The 17,199-nt window shown below is 41.7% G+C and overlaps 1 protein-coding gene across 1 annotated transcript; it reads right to left on the bottom strand.

Annotated features, from left to right (window-relative positions):
- Positions 1-144: 144 nt before the first annotated feature.
- MCM6 (minichromosome maintenance complex component 6) lies at positions 145-12,717 on the bottom strand. Its single transcript, XM_083841297.1, has 17 exons — positions 12,554-12,717; positions 11,371-11,517; positions 11,076-11,186; positions 10,319-10,568; positions 9,419-9,584; positions 9,192-9,337; positions 8,242-8,392; positions 7,503-7,644; positions 6,362-6,503; positions 6,111-6,218; positions 5,354-5,509; positions 4,183-4,311; positions 3,061-3,222; positions 2,353-2,488; positions 1,922-2,089; positions 1,419-1,558; positions 145-678 (listed from the first exon to the last, which is right to left on the bottom strand). The coding sequence occupies exons 1-17, from the start codon at positions 12,661-12,663 to the stop codon at positions 565-567; spliced, it is 2,478 nt and encodes an 825-aa protein (XP_083697423.1). The 5' UTR covers positions 12,664-12,717; the 3' UTR covers positions 145-564.
- Positions 12,718-17,199: the final 4,482 nt, after the last annotated feature.

Below are 17,199 nucleotides of genomic sequence, written 5' to 3'. Positions count from 1 at the left end.
AAAAAAAAAGCCTGTCATATGGGAAATTTAATCTTTCTTAAGACATGAAGTGTTTAGATCACTAATTTTTCAGTCGTGAAGCACAGGCATAGAAATAGCATCCCCACATACCAGAACCAACAAATCCACCCCCAGAGATCTCCAGACATTTAATGATCCTTTATTTATGTTAATAAGAAAAACATTTAAAATCTACAGTATAAAAAGTTTACCAAATACAATAAGAACAATTAATAGAACAAAATTCCCCCCCTTTAAAACAGAAGCATCTACATAGCTTGATGCTAAAAAGAGCTACTGAATGACCCTCCTCTGCATCTGGATGATGGCAGTGAAAACAGAATTAAAAATGAAACTAATACATGGCATTTCTTTAAAAAATGTTCAGGTATGCTCAGTGTCTATAATCAATCATATATTATTAATTGCATATTGATGCGTTACACAGTAAAGCATTCATATGAATCGGTTAGCTATGTATCAACCATTGCAACAATGCATAAAAGAACGCGTTTTCCAACACGTAACTAGTCTGAGTCTGTTCTACAATGCAGATCTCCGCCTTTAGTCTTCCAGCAGATAGTTTGGGTTGACAACCAGGTATGGGTCTTCATCAAAAGTCTCCTCTTCTCTGGAACCCCTCAGGCCTGACTGAGACAGCTCTATCAGAATGTGGTCCTGCAACAGACAAGAAAATTGCATTCAAACAAGAATGGAAAGGACTGTTTTGTTTGTCCTTTTTTAAAAAAGCATCTCCTTTTTTTCTGCTGGTAGCACCTCTAATTGACAAATTATTCAACCGTTTTAGCTGTCAATTCCCTCTTTAATAGGTTCCTAATCTCAACAATTACCTTCAGTGGTAATCTCCTGTATGTAGTATGCTTTCTGGGAACACATCAGTCTAGTGTTTTCATATTTCTAAAAATGAGAAGTGTTCTGCCTCTTTCCTACTTCGACATTTTTTCTTCCAAAAAGCCCAAAATGTAAAACAAGTAACTTCAGTGCGTGTACATATTTTGATCCTGGGAAGTAACAATTTCTACTTCAGAGAAATGTTTTAAGTAAGACACTCTAAAACGTAAAGCTATCCAGTGAATAAAATGTTTTGTTAATATTTGTGTGCTAATACAACTAAAACTACAGAAATACAGAAAAATAGCACTTATGCTTCTATAAATAAACAGCAGAAAATAAAATAGCACTTTGAACTTTTGTGTACTAATACACACCTCTAATCTATTTCAGTGTTTTCTCTGAAATTAGTTTTAACAGTTATTAAACAAAGATGGCATTTATGCTGTATCAGTCAATGACACAGAAACACAAAACACATTTCTCAAATTAAGGAAATCTATTAAAAAGGAATAACTGCAATACATATTAAAACTTTTTCACTATCCACACATCCTTATACATACATAACGTGTAAGTCGGTGAATGACTCTCTCTATGATCTTCTTTTTATTTATTAGTTCTTCTTCAGATTCTATTTCAGATTCAATTTCCTTTAGATACCAATTAATAAGTTCGCTCTTCTTTAATGATGAATCGTCCTCTTCTGCAAACGAAAAGCATTAAAAAAAAATCTGATGACAATACCATTCCACATAATTTGCATAAACATAGCAGCTGTAAGATAACTTTCAAACCATAAGAGAAAAGGGTATCTATGTTAACATTTATAATGTTCAATATAAACACACAATAGCTCTCTTGTGCTTCTTAAAACAACATATTTTGCACAGGAGACTGCTTTATCACGGTTTAATTTGAGAAGAAATGTTTAACACAGAAATGTTTAACAAATTCCACTGAAAAATGTAAACCTTCTAAGTTTCAGGTGAATTTGTTTTAATAAAGAGCCAGTTCGCACATGTTGACACAACTCAGTCTGCCAGATTGTTAACAAATGCATCCTTACCCTCCTCTGCTTTCCTGAGGTGCAGCACAAGAAGATTAGAAATTCGTCGGTATTCAGAGAAGCCCAGCCTAAGAGAAGCTTTGGGTGCGGCATCCTTGTTCGTGTCCTCTGAATGGCCATTGATCCCATTCACAAGACCATTGACCCCAGCCGGAGCTTCTGCTGCACCTGTTTGGACACATGCTCAGGTTTAACTCCGCAACATCGTTTAACTGGCCAATAATCTAAGCCACTAAAAAGTCTGGCACTGACCAACCAGGCAAGTGGAGCCTACAAAGAGGCTGAAGAAATAAGAGAGTGAGTAGGGATAAAGATTCCTAGACAGTATTAGAAGAGAAATAGGTGGGAAACGGAAGTTTATACTCTAACAAGGTAAGCTATAAAGGCTGGAGGTACTTTCCCCTTTGAAAAGCTCTCTACAAATAATTTACCATTGACTCCATCTTGGTCTTCTTGATCCTCCATTTGCTGCTCATCTTCTTGGTCTAAATTGATGTCAGGAGTCTCAACTCTAATGATGGATTTATTTAAAAGCCTGAAAGCTTCCTTCACATGTTTTGGGTGAACCTGGGGAAGATTTGAAAAAACATGAGTTACAGAGGCACAGTGGCTCCTCTAGTATTAAAGGTTTCTTTCTCCAGTAGTTCCAGTTCACCCCGATTCTGACAGTCTCTCTACCCATCTCAACTAATCAATCATAAGCAGTAAAGACCCCACAGGTCAAATTACATCCTACTACAAGTATTCTGCAACATGGGGTTACAGAAGGAATAAACAGCCTGATGAATGTTTTAGACTTTAGCTATCACATGGTGTCAGTAAAGTTTTTTTACTTATGCCAAGAATATTTTGAAGAAGGATCAGTGGAGCAAGAAACATGAAAGAAATGGGTCTAAACAGAAACAATATGAAAAAAAAGTTGTAATTAATGAGACTCTCCTCTGGAATTGAAGAGAAAAAAATGGACAAATCTTCCTTACTTCAGCCATAAAAGCCATCAGTTTCTTTATATGTTGAATTTAATTAAAAAATAACCCACCTCCTCACTCATGGGATTTAAATATGTACAATACCATAGTCACATGGAAAACCCAGAGCTGCCACAACATTTCTATAAACTTTCACGAAAAACCTGATACCTCATCACAGCAGTGCATACGGGCCATAGCTTCGGAGAGCCGAATCATGCTTTCCAGCTGCCGCACTGTGATTCTCCAGGATGACTTTGTCACTCCAGAGCCATCGCGCTGCCGTAGCCGTTTATACTGCTCCACTATAAAGTCCTCGGACTCCTTGGATATCTTTGTGACATAAGATGGTAAGACAGTTTGCCATGTTAAAAGCATTCAAGTTTATGCTTCTTGAATCAGATTAGCAGTTTCCAGACTTTTCTGTGAAATATTTAATTCTATCACACTTACCATACATAAATACAATGGACAATCATATCAGAATTACATTGTAATAATGATTATAGTAACAGTTATATGGTAAGTACATCAACTCTTCAATTATCTTTGTTTTTCTCTTCCAGACTTGCTTCAGACTGTCTCTATCAGACTGTTCTGCATGCAAACACACGCAAGTATACACTCAAGACTACTAACACCAACTACAGCTTTGTGTACATGCTTTTTAGCCTTTGTCTATCTGCACATGCACAGATCCAACTGGAAAACAAACTTCCCACCACATGAAAATGAAATGCAAGTTTGCAAAACTCTGTAAAGGGAGGGTGTTCTCTCCTCCCATTTGAGAAGAATGACAATAGAGTAACTTCCAACAGATTGAAAAAACAGCCCATCCAAAAAGCTCCTTGGATAGACCACAAAAATCTGTACTTAGAGCAGTCTCATGTTCCGTGTTCTACCGTAACAAGAGCAAAGAAATATTGAGGAACACCACCCTTTTAAAATAAAGACAAACAATCTGCTGGATTAAGCAAGAGGTCAATAAAAGACAAATATCTCTGCATTCATGTATCGAATAACCCATGCCCTTGAGGTAAGAGATTAAGGTCACTGATTATAACATAATCTCATCTGGGCTGTCTGGATTTCTGGAGTGGAAAAAAAAAAAAAAAAAAAGAGTGCATGGCTCCAAAATACGTTATGTTTCTAGATAACAACTGAATTTACTGCTCCTTTCATGAGAGAGCACTACACTAAGTGTCTGCATTCATCTGAAGAAAGCAAGCTACAGAGCGACTAATCCTTTGGACTTTCTCACACAGATTAATTTCTACAAGAAAGCAGTATTACCTTTGGTTTAAACTGTCTTGCAAACAGCAGATACCTTCTGATATCGTCTAATGAATACACACGATCGACAGATTCTTCTACTCTGGCATGCAGATCCACTATACGTCTGGCAATGGCATAATCTGTTACCTGGAATAATGTTGCTCTGTTAGATCACTCTTCCAACACCAGCCAAACGTCAAAACAACAGCTGTATTCTTCCTTCCCATCCCCTTCCCTCACTTGCACTCAAGGCTAAGCTAGTCTTTCCAGAAGCAAGATATTGCCAGAAGACCCAGGAGAATGCCCCGGAAGGTTTCAATACAAGGACACAGCAGAGAAGGCACGAAAGGCAGTTTTAGGATTTACAACCTCTTGGAATTCTCCTGGGTTACAAGTTAGACATAGAATAGGCAGAAAGCAGCACTTTGCAGCGTGGGAACCGCTTGCTTTCTTTACAGCCTACTCTCTCTCTTTCAATAGTCCCTTCTCAATTAGATAATGATGCTGAGCAAAACATCTGAAAGAACTGTACGGAGACAACATGAATCTCTGCATCTTTTATACTCTTGAGGCAAATGCCACACAGACAGGTGGTAGCAGTCTTAGCCTTAGTGACTAGCAATTTGTAAAACTGACTAACGTTGTTACGTTTGCAGGTCAAATCACCACAAGTACCCTTGTATTCAGCACTGTGTTCAAATTTGTACTGCCAGCTTTTAACTTTGCAGACAGAGAATAAAAGCAGAAGCAAGAGGCTCTCATGAGATCAGCTTCACCTAAAATTGCAGAGGGCCACAGAGATGGTCAGAGGGCAGGAGCACATTATGTATGAAGAGCGACAGAGAGCTGGGTCAGTTCAGCCTGAAAAGAAAGCAAGTGCCTCATTGGCAAGGCCAAATTGTTCCTGGAAGTACAAATTAACAAGAAAAGAGGCAACTGACACATATTGAACCATGAGAAATTCTGATTAGATATAACTTTTTTTATATATAAAAAAACCCACAGATTTGTCAAACATTGCCATAGCAGCCTACAGACTGCAGAATCTTCATCCGTGAAGATGCTCAAAATTTGCCAGGTCAAGGTCTTGGCAACCTGCTTTTAATGATCTGCTCTGAGCAAGAGGTTAGACTAGAGATGTCCAGAGGTCTTTTCTGATGTAAATTATTCTACAATTGTTCAAAATTACCTCATTACATTCATCCACAAGAATGAAGAAGAGATCAAACCGAGACATGATGGGAGCAGATAAGTTTATATTCTGTTTCAATGACTTGGATCTATCATAGCGCCCACCAACTGGGTTTGCTGCACCTAAAATGGAGGTCCTGGCATTCAAGGTAGCCTGACAAAAAAAAAAAAAAAGGAAAGAAAAAGATGTTGTGACTTGCTAAACCAACTTATTGCAACTCCAAGAGATCAGCATGAAGTCTTTTATACAGAACTGCAATGATTATATTACAACAGCAGCTCCTCAAAAGAGTCCAAACTCTTCTAACCAGTCCCCTTACCCAGCTCCGATATCATATTCTGCCCAGGTACAGTTTAATGAGTCAGTATTTTAATATTATCACACAACTACCACCAATACTGAAATAAGCCCTTAAAACTGCTACTAATCACCCTGTTTTTAAACAGTGCATATATACAAATCATTCTGCGAGCAAACAAAGCTACACCGTTTGAGGGTTACTTCAGGGTTAGGATTTTCCCCATACTCATTCCCATTTTCTGTTTCCTTCCCACTACTGTCTCTTTTTTCCCTTCAGTACAGTTTATGATTCTTTATGAGCACAAAAACTTTGCAGGTAAGTGATTTCTCTCTGCCACAGCAAGGCAGCTGCAGAGCTGACATCAAAGTCTGACAGATGATGTTGGATCAGCGTGTGCCACAAACTCTCACATGATCATGGAGACTACACAGCCAAAGGAATAGCACAAGCTACCTTTACTCCGGCTTTAGTAATGGATATCGTCTGCTGCTCCATTGCTTCATGGATAGCTACTTGATCCCGCAAGTCCATTTTGTCAAATTCATCGATGCAACATACACCCTGCAGCAGAAGAATAAAAAATAACAAGTTACCCAAATTCAATCACATTTGGGACAAAAGCATTTTTAAGACAGTTTGGGGCCTTTTGTCATTAATCAAAACCATTCTGGGGGTGCAGAAACCTCTCTAGTTCCTGTACTCACATTATCCGCCAACATCAGTGCTCCAGCTTCAATGACAAATTCATGCGACTCCTCGTCTTTTACAACAGCTGCTGTTAGACCAGCAGCACTGGAGGCTTTTCCGCTGGTGTATACAGCGCGAGGACTGAATTCATCCACGTGCCTATTGAGAGAGAGAACAGCGAGAAACTGTGTTACGCAAACTTAAAAAGACAGACTAAGACCTGCAGAAACAAGACAACTTTAATGCATCGCTGCTTTCAAGCCCGAGGGCCAGGACTCATTCCTTCCTTCAGGAAGCAGTTAACATTTAGTTAGGTCCCCCTATCTGTAACGATATCTGAGCGAGCCTTGGGAACTAAGCCTTATCTAACTGCTGTCTGTTACAGGTCTGTTATTCACTCTTGGTTACACCAACAGAAAAAATAATCCAGACCTCCTCCCACAAGTTTTCCGCTGACTTCACAAACTCAGACAGCTCCTCACAGGTCAGGCAGAAGTCAGCACAAAGGAACGGCGCGAGGCTGCACAGCAGGAAGGAGCTACGCTGACCACAGGCAGCCAAAGGCAGCTTTTGTGATGCCTCCACATTTCTGAGATGCAATAGACCTCGGCCTCACAGAGAATAATCCAGAGGTAAAAGAGCATCATAATAAAACAAAACCATATTAAACAGAACTTTAAGTAAAACACAAAAAAAAGCATTATAGCTTGAAGATGTAGCATTAGATATAGTTATTTCGTAATTATTGTTCAGGCTTAGTAGCTGTCTAGTTGATCAGTGTTGGGACCTACCAATTTAGACTAAGCTAAAGCAGGGGGGAAAAAAAATCACTATTTTATCCACCTCTAATGTTTTGAGATATGCAATGTTATATATTTTTTAATATTCAATGACTTTCAAAAACATAAAAACTTGTACTTCCATAATTATCTAAACAACAACAACCACTTCTTAATTTAATTCTTTTTTATTACCTTAGGGGCCTGTTGAATTTAGTTCAGCTCAAATAATTCAACCACATCCAAATTATTCCTGGAAAATTTTCTCAACTATTTTACTTCCCTTTCCTCTGTTTAACATAGGAAAGGCACAGTATACATTTATAGCTCTAGTCACACTGGACAATATTTAAATATTGAGTTTTAAAGAAATACTTACTTTAGAAATTGACTCTTGGCTGTACTTGGATCGCCAACAACACAAACATTGATGTCCCCACGCAATGAAGTGCCTTCAGAAGTGGTCTTAGGGACTCCTCCAAAAAGCATCAGCAGGACCCCACGTTTCACTTCATCATTACCTACCCAAGAAAAGACACTCAACGTGCAACTCCACATTTTTCCTATTTTAAAAAACTTTAGCCCACTAGAATTTTAGAGCATTTAGGCACACCCAACTCAGAATTTATTTGCTAAACATCCACTAAAAGCCTATTTATGTTCTTGATGGCTCTAAGTATGGACAAAATTCAGCTGATCAAACTTCTCAGACATAACCAAGGTAAGTTCTCAAACTAGTTTGAAACCAGAAGCAACACCAGACGTATGCAGAAATATATCGACGCACAACAGCATATGGATTTTGAACTCTTATATCTTCCGAATGATGCCCATATAAAGTAAAGCTCATATCCAACTGTCAGCCGTACGGTTAAGTGGTAGATCACCACATAGCAAAACCACTTTGACTACCTTTGCAACCCTTAATAGTTTAACAAAAGAAGTCCTTTGGAATTAGGTTTTCCTTTTCTAGCAAAACCAATTCCGGAGGGAAGAGTTTGAGATAGCTGGGATTGGGCTTTCATGCGTTCCCAAAATGGTATTAGAAAGATATCAATAAGAACTAATATTTTCACAAGGGAAATCTCTTTTCTCTGCAGCAACAACTGGGCTCTTACCGTGGATAGTGGGAAAGAGGCTGGTACACAGATTATGATAAAGGTTCTTATCTTGGCTCATTTCAAACACCTTTTCCCACTCTTTCACGGTCATTTGATTTTTGATGCTTTCTGCAGTCTGTTCTTCATCTCGGAGCTCTTTTCCACCAAACTAAACAAAGGAATTAAAAATAAATAAATAAATAACCATGACAAATGTGATCACTACTGAATGCGAGTACTGCAGACAGGAGCTTGTACAAACTTGCACTCTAAGCTGAGCAGAACACATTCAGAAAGACTAGCCTTAGGCTAAGGCAGCTCATCACCTTCTATCTTTAAAAAAAAAAACAAACAGAAAAACATACAGACAATTCTGTAGCGGGAAAATCAAGTCTAAGCTCAGTTAACAAGAAAAAAACAACAGGGATGCTTGTCTAGAGAGTAAAAAGAGAGCAAAAATAATACAGCTTCCTTTGGCTAAAATTTGCCTTTTTAAGTATTCTTTAACCAGAATTTACACGGCCTTTTATTACTAAAACCCAGTCATATTCAGTGTTACTTATTATGTTGTAGTAACACCCTAAGATCTAATATGATAAAATAGAGGGAACAAGAAGGTTAGCTTTTTTCCCTGGGACAATACGAGTCAATAGGATTTTCTGGAGGAAAAGGAAATACTGGATAAATTTATGAAATTTGAATGAAATAAACGAATCATTTAGCTTTTTAGAATAAATTGATAGAATTGGCAAACTCCAATTTCACCTCCATGAAAACTGCTATGAACAATAAAGACAAGGTAAGAACTTGCTATGTAAATTCACTCAGAATATAACGGCAGTCAAACGCACGGGAAGGTGGTACATGCACCTATTTAAAGCTTTACCTGTCCTCACCCCCCCTAATTTGAGGTAAAAACAGAGCGGAAATCTTCAGAACTCTTGTATTTATTTTCTCTGTAGACTCACCCGTGGATTTGTTGGTGCGACATAACAGGCTAGAAAGACTAGTTTATAGGACAGTTCTCTGACTCCAAGGGCACGAAGTCCTCGGATGCCTTCGGTTTCGTAGCCCTCTGTCCCGCTAAGCCGGGAGCTGGTTTCCGCGCGCACTCCTGCCGTGAGAAGAAGAGTCAGCAGCTGCCAGAGCAAGCTGCAGGGATGTCACACGGAGGTCAGGAGCAGCAGCAACAAACCTGGTGTTGAGAGCTGAGCCACGTCAGGCACGACAATCAGTGATCCTGTGAAGTCACATTTGTCACCTGCCTGGGCAGACTCCACTGCTTCTGCACGCAAGATCACCTCGACGCTGCGAGGAATGCTGCCTCGCGGCAGCTCAGCCTGCGTCTCCTGAATGCGGACCTGAGGAGGTACAGAACATCAAGCGCTCAGATGTTACCGAATTTCAAACTGCTTGTAAAGCTAATACAGCTTAAAAAATAAATACAGAAAGTGGCATTTGCTGGCTGCCATCCATATCAATCATGAAATTATTTTTTAAATGAAACAAAATCATACTTTATTAACCAGGAGTTACTATCTAAGGAGTGTTAGGGAAACTGAAGAGGATACACACCTAGGAGCCACAGTGACAATTCTGAAGTTAAGGAAAAGTGTTTGGGCAACTCAGAGTCCAGTTAACGTGACTGAAAAAGCGTTATTGTGGAATACGATGTGCTGAGGATTTGGCAGACTAAATCAGTCTAGAAGAACAAAACACTGCCGATACTAAATACCCCTGCTGATACCCCTTTTCATACTTGCATAAAATAATTACACACAAAGTACCTGTGACAGGAGACTGACAATGGCTCCAATACAGGGATTTTCAGTGACTTGTTTACACACTAAGCTGTGCAATAAAACTGCTTTGATTCTATTCGTAACTTCCCATGCTTACACATAAGTCTTCCACAGACAGAAAGAAATTATTTGCAGAAACTCCACTGCCTTTTCTTGAGATCTCTTTTTGAGGTTGACAGAACCAAAATCAACTATCTTTGATATGCAGAAGTACAAACAACACCTTGCAACTACCACTGGAACACAGGAACATCATCATTTGTTGTCCCCCTGCCCCAACTTCCCCACTGTACCTTTTGGAAGTCAACAAATCTTGATTTGTTTGTGTCCAGCAGGAATCTCCTTCTGTTGGCACAGACCGGGTTTCTGCAGATGTTTGGCTGCGTATATTTAAATTGCTGCTCCACATCTTTTATCACTGTCTGACAGTCCAGGCACAGGAAGGTTCCACTTACAAGCTCAGGATGAACTGGGTGGGTACGTACCACCTGTCCACTGATACGCATCAGAGAGCCAATTTTTGCTGATGTCAGTTCTCGAATTCTGTTTAAAATGGAAATTCATCAGCATTAAATTCTTAGTAGGGTTGACATTTCCAGGGGGAAGGTACTACCCAACCAGTAGCTACATAGTTTCATTCAGTCTGTGACTAAAGAACTGTTGTAATACCCAAAGGAAACAAGGTTTCTGTTTTCCCATTTCTTGATTTTATTTAAAATTTTAGATTAATACTAAAGGCCAAACCAAAGCAAAGGTTGATTCATTGGTACTTCAAAAGCAACACGCTATCTATACGAGCTTTGCAAATAGAGAGGTTACATTAGTTTGCAGAATACTATGAACGTCAGTATTTGAAGCAGTTTTTCATTTGTGAATCATAAAAACACTGGACTGGAAAGGCTCTCAAAGATCAGCCATAAGGTCTGGCAGCTTCTTCACAATTGTACTGGTAAACTGTACGTTTTGTTCTGAAAATCAAAAACATTTTCAGTAACCTTTGACACTTTTTTGCAGTAGCAAAAACACACAAGGAATGAATAATCATCTTACTTGTGCCTTGTAGGCAGATCTTGGAAGGCAACATAGAAGTCCTTGTTTGAAGGCACGTTTCCATGGTCTCTGGCAAAAGTCTTTACTGCTCGGCAAAGATAAGGATAAACCCTGAAATACAGAAAATAATAAACTAGTAATTATGAATCCATTCAGAAATAAGCTTTGATCTAGTAAAAATAAATTTCTTAAATATGAGGTTTTTTGGAATACAGAAAGCAGATAATCTCAGGTAAGACTTTATAGGCCTGAGATGGCAGCACTGGTCAGCCCTCATGTAACCTCTACGTTTTACCTGTAAAATTCCTCCTGAACAGTGGTAGAGAGCTGCTGATTGAACTGCTCCAAATCCACAAAGCTGACGATCAGCGTGTTCCGCTCTGGCCGAATCAGTTCTTCAGCATCGCGCAGGTATTTGACTTCCCCATCACTGTTCTGGAACCTGAAAGCGAGTACAATCCAGCAAAATGTTTGACAGTTATACATCAGGCAGCAGCAAAATACTTCTGCTGTCAAGAGAGGAGAAGGAAAGGACGATATGTGCTAAGGAGTGTGCAAGGAAACGATGGCACCCCCCATTCCCTTGCAAACAGCTTTTCCAGTGATGCCTTTCCTTCTGTCCCCATTCCACACACGCCTTGCAAACACATGGATCTGCTTCTTGCCCCACTGTTCTACTACACAGCCTTTCTGCTGCGGTCTAACCATGACCTGCACCAGTAAGACAGGCTTTGTTCCCTTAGGATCACGTGAACAGCTTCCTTGGGACATGGTGCTTAGGGACATGGTTTAGTGGGTGACAGTGGTGGCAGGGGGACAGTTGGACTAGATGATCTTGGAGGTCTTTTCCAACCTTATTGACAGAATCACAGAATGGCCGAGGTTGGAAGGGACCTCTGAAGCTCACCTAGTCCAACTCCCCTGCCAAGGATTGCTTAGAGCACATTGTGCAGGACGGCATCCAGGTGGGGTTTGAACATATATAAAATATCCAAAAATACCCAGAAATATTTCTTCAGAGAAGGAGACTCCACAACCTTACTGGGCAACCTGTCCCAGTGCTGTCACCCTCACAGCAAAGAAACGCCCCCTCATATTGAGCCAGAACCTACTGTGCTTCCGTTTGTGCCCGCTGCCTCTCGTCCTGTCACTGGGCACAACTGAAGAGAGGCTGGTCCCATCCTCTTGACAGCCTCCCCTCAGGCATTTATATATATTGATGAGGTCTCCCCTCAGCCTATTGTTTTCCAGGCTGACCAGGCCCAGCTCTCTATTAACGACTCTGTGATCGTTGTTTGCTGCAGGAGGCCCCCTCCAAAGCCCAAACCCCACCACAGCTCCCCCGGCGAGCCCCCGGAGCACCTCAAATCCCCACACGGCGACTACCCAGGGAGCTCCCCACAGGCCGAGCTCCCCCCCCCAGCGCCCCCTCCCTCAGCCCTGCCCGCCCGCCGCCACCCCGGCCCGGCCCCGCTCACTCCTCCAGGAAGGCCAGGAACAGCTTCTGGCACTTCTCGGCCACCTCATCCCGCAGCTGCTGAGGCGCCGCCGCTGCCGCCCCTCCGCCCGCCGCCGCCGCCAGGTCCATGGCGACCGCCGTCCCCTCAGCCCCCTCAGCGCCGGCTCCGCCCCGCCGCCTTTCCCGCTTCGGCAGCGCCGGCCAGTCAGCGGCCGCCGCCACGCCCGGTCCCGGCCCCTCACGGAGGTTTTGGCGCCCAGCGCCTCAGGGAGGAGGGGCCTCGGCGCCACGCTGCCGGCCGCCATCTCGGCCCGCCCGCCGCCATCTTGGGCCGCCCGCAGCCATGGCGGCTGGCGGGGGGGAGGGATGGCGGCGGGTACCCGGCGCTGCCCCAGGCCGGCAGCCGCGGCTGAGGGACAGCTGGCGGCAGGGACAGGTGCCAGCGGGGAGAGCTTTAATGTCTGGGAAGAACTGGTCGCAGGCACGCTGCCACCTGCGAAAACATCCATCTGGCGGAGTCTGTCACGAAGGCAGCCAGGGGCTGGCTTCTTGCAGTTCTGAAACTTCAACAAACATTAAAAAATAAAACCCAAGAGTGTGAGCTTCCGGTAGTAGTGTTCCCTTATGTTGCCGTGCCCTTACCATGTAGTGCACACAGCCTTGTCTCAGCAAAATGGCGAAGAAAGGCATTCTTAGATTTTCTTTTAAAAGGTTGGCAGTCCGTAAATCCCATACTTTGTGAGACCATACAAGCAAAAATGGGCACAAAAGCAAGTGGGTTGTCAGTCATACATCAGTATGAATCACAATTTACCTATAATAATTATTTCTGTTGAATTTTCATCATTTTTCTTTTCTAAAACGAGTCTGCCGCCACTCTATACAGATACTGATAATACCCAAGACAGGGAACAGTAAATAATTAAAATCTAGTGAGGCAAGTTGTATACTCTAGATACAGTTATCAAGAAAACATGCCTTTTTCTTCCCAGCTCTTTTCCTGAGTTTTTCTGTATGTATATTTTTAGCCTCTTTATCATTTTGTCATTGTCTTTTGCTTTTGTCATTTTTGCCTCATTTTTTTCTTAGTCTTTAGTTTTCTTCACTCTCTTTTCCAGATCCTCTCTTTTCATACTCCTAAACAAACAAAAAATCATACTCTATTTTTCTAGAGTTTCTGTTTTCAGTCTCTTTTTTCCAGTCTCTCCTTAGAAAAAGAAAAGAAAAGGTCTCCTCTTTTTTTCCCAGACTCCCTTTTCTCCAGATGCCCTTTTCAGAGTCTGTTTGGGAAACAGAAAGAGGTTGGGAAAAGTGTCATTCCCTGCCCCACAAATTCCTCTTATTTTTTCAGAGTCTCTTTGAGAAAAAAAAAGGGAGGAGGGGAAGGTTTCTCCATGCTCTCTTTTTTCCACAGATTTTTTTTTTTTAACCGCAGAGTTGCTTTTTTCCCATTCTCCATTTAAAAAAGAGACTCTAGGATTTGTTTTCAAGAGCTGCACTTTTTTTTTCCCCTAGAGCTGCACCTTTCCCTGCCCCACTGTGTTTTTCCAGAGCCTCTCTCTATTCAGTGTCTTTTCCTAGAGCTTATTTTGTAGTCATCCCCTTCCACAGTCTATTTTTCCAGTCCCCTCTCCCCTGGTCTCTCTTTTCTGTGGGACTCTGGAAAAAGGGGGGTAATCTTTCTTTCCCAGTCTCCATTTAAAAAAAAAATATATTTTTTTCAGTCTTTGTTCAGCCTTTTTTTTTTTTTAAAGTTGTTCTCCCCACGGTCTTTCTTTTTGCCCCATGCTCTTATTTATTTATTCTCAGAGGCTGTTTGTGGTGGAGAAGAAAAAAAACAAAAGCCCAATGCGTGTGTCACAGGACTCCACGTTTCAGTTTTTGCTTACGTACCTGAGGCATGACTGCTCGTCAAGTGTGAACAGCCAAAATACCAAAGTGCTGAAGTGGTGATGGTTAACACGGACAGGTCCCCAGGTTGCCCCAACCGGCAGTGCACAAGTGACATACGTAGACGAGTGTCCTGCTGCAGGTGAGTCACTGGAACATAGCGGCTCTTTGCTGTGGTTTACCAGCAGCAGCCAACCTGTTTGCGCTCTTCTACGTGTCTTGTATGAGAAAATCAGCCCTGTGTTGTACAGGACCTCTGTTCCCTCTCACCTTCATACTTCTAACCCTTTTAAGCAGTGGGGTGGGGGAAACCACACACAACCCACAACTGAGACCAAAGTCTGAAAGCCTCCTCAAGTTTTATTTGGAAACTGAAACACGCAGGGCTTAGCATCATCCCTCAGAAAGATCCTGCGAGGGCAGCCTATCAGTTTCATTTTATCTTGCTTTTATTATCAGGAAAGCCTTCAGGGACAAAGGATGGTGAAGTTACTGGCACAATCAGTGTGTGAATGAAGCACTTTGCCTTTTACATAAAGTAATAGCTGATTAAACTTATGCAGTTCCTGCATGAATGTGAGTCAAAAGAACAAATCGTTTCAAGCTTCAGAAGTCTGCAAGAATATCAGTTGTGTTTTTTTTTTTTTAAACTTGAAAGCATCTATAAATCATCACAGCGATGCAAGATTTTGAGTCAGCTAGTAAGATTAAAGTAAGGGAACTCTTTGAACTCCTTACAGATGATCAGCATCATCTCAGAAAGGCCCTTGGTGTCTAGTGGAACAAATATGTTTAGAGCTTCTCTGTTACAGACAGTTATGGATTTGGGGAACACCACTAAAATAGAAATCATCAATAAAAGGAAAAGGCTGAAGCAAAAAGGTGAAATCAGAGGTAGTTTAAAACAGACACTTGTTCATCATTTTTGCTTGCTTGTAATCTCTAGGTCATTAACAGTACTTTCCTCATGTTTATAGACAGACTCTTAGAAACATAAATACAAAGCAGGCAATAGATTCTGCATCGCCCAGATACTTATTATCTTTTTCACTGTAAGCTATGCTTCAGTGAGTTCAGTGATTTTCCTTCATAATGAAGTTCTTTCACTAATATGAAACTGTAAAAGAACAAGCTTAGCAACTTTCGTAATCATGGGTGGAACCAAATCAATGCCTATTTTGTAAGTACATAAATATAAAATGGAGATCAGCACTTAGAGGGAAAAAACAGTGGCTAAAGCAGGTACGTCCAAGCAGATTACTGTTCCGGTTGCTGTCAAGCGATTCCCCAGAACCAGCAGATGGGCCAAGGACACCTCTCCTCTTTTGGATACTGATGCAATGGATGTCTGTCCATGTGGGTTCCAACTCCACACCTAGCACTGCCGAAGGACTGTGCCAGCTTGCAGCAGGATCACACCTCTAACAGGCCTTGAAACATAGCCTGGGCAAGAGGCTGGATTTCTGGAGTAACAATGGGATCACAGTTGTTGTCTGTGTTGGAAGCCGAGGTGAGCCTGATGGGAAACAAATGGCAAAAGCACCCTATTGTGGCCAATTTGGAGGCCCCACATATCCTTGGCACTATCCCAAAAGGGTACTTCAAGGATCCAAAGGGGTATGAGTGTGCCTTTGGTATAGCTGCTGTAGGTGCAAACAAGAATAAACAGCTGCCTACCTCATCCAGCCTTGAGAAGGATCCTTCTGTTGCGGGGCTGCTGCATGGAAAGAACCAAAGCGGGTACCAGTGGCCCCCACGATGATGCACCAGCATCACACCTCCAAGGCTCCCTGAGTCGCATCCGGGAGCTGATTCCTTGACTCACTCGTCCTTCCCAGTCCTGTATGGCCAGTGCAAGAGTCTGATAGAGGCTGGAGGTTAACAGTGGACTATGAATGAAGTCACGCCCCTGTTAAGCACTGTCATACCACACATGCTGGAACTACTGCACGAAACGGAGTCAAAGGTGGCCGACTGATCCGCCAGTGCATTTTTCTCCATCCCTTCGGCAGCAGAGTGCAGGCCGTAGTTTGCTTTCACATAGCAGGGAGTCCGCGAGGTGCTTAGCTGCCTCCTGGGGTTACCCCACAACGGCAGCGCACAGCCACTGGCAATCAGTCCTGCACTTAACTTCCAGAAAACTAGCACAAGTCTTCCCTCCTGGTGGGCAGATTCAGATAGCTTGTTGAACACAGATGGGTTTTCACAGGAAAATGTTGTAGTTAAACTGCAGAAGTAAACTAAGGCTTTCTGGTGTTAGCTGATAACCAAAGACCCCCTGGCTATCCCTTACTATACCATAGTTATTCCTAAGTATTTAAAAAAATTGCACCATAATAATTATCTTCATCTGTACATCATGAAAGAAAAAAACATCTTAACTGGTGGAAAAGCAGCAGCAACTGGGACTGTGTAAAATGCTAACTTACAGCTAGAAATAGTGGAAATAAAGAACTACACAGGTTTTCCAGAACTATCAAACCACAATTACTACCTATCAAAACAAGACATAGTTCTGAATTACGATTTGGAGAGTTTTAACCAAATTCTAACACTGTGCAGCACTGACATATCCTGTTTAAATGACATCCAGGACAAATGCATTTTTGCATTTTGATTTATGATCATAATTATTCTCAGTTAGCTGTGAACAATTGCATTAAAAAATTCTGCATACAAAGGAATCGGGGCCTCCAGCCAAATTCGAGTTCTTTTGCAGCTACTGTGAATAAATCAAACTAAAACATGAGCTTGAATAACTCTTAACAGAACTGG

Source organism: Anser anser (assembly GCF_964211835.1).
Source record: "Anser anser genome assembly, chromosome: 6".
Taxonomy (NCBI): Eukaryota; Metazoa; Chordata; class Aves; order Anseriformes; family Anatidae; genus Anser; species Anser anser.
Note: the sequence above shows the minus strand (reverse complement) of the source record. Positions and strands in the feature narration are given on the sequence as shown.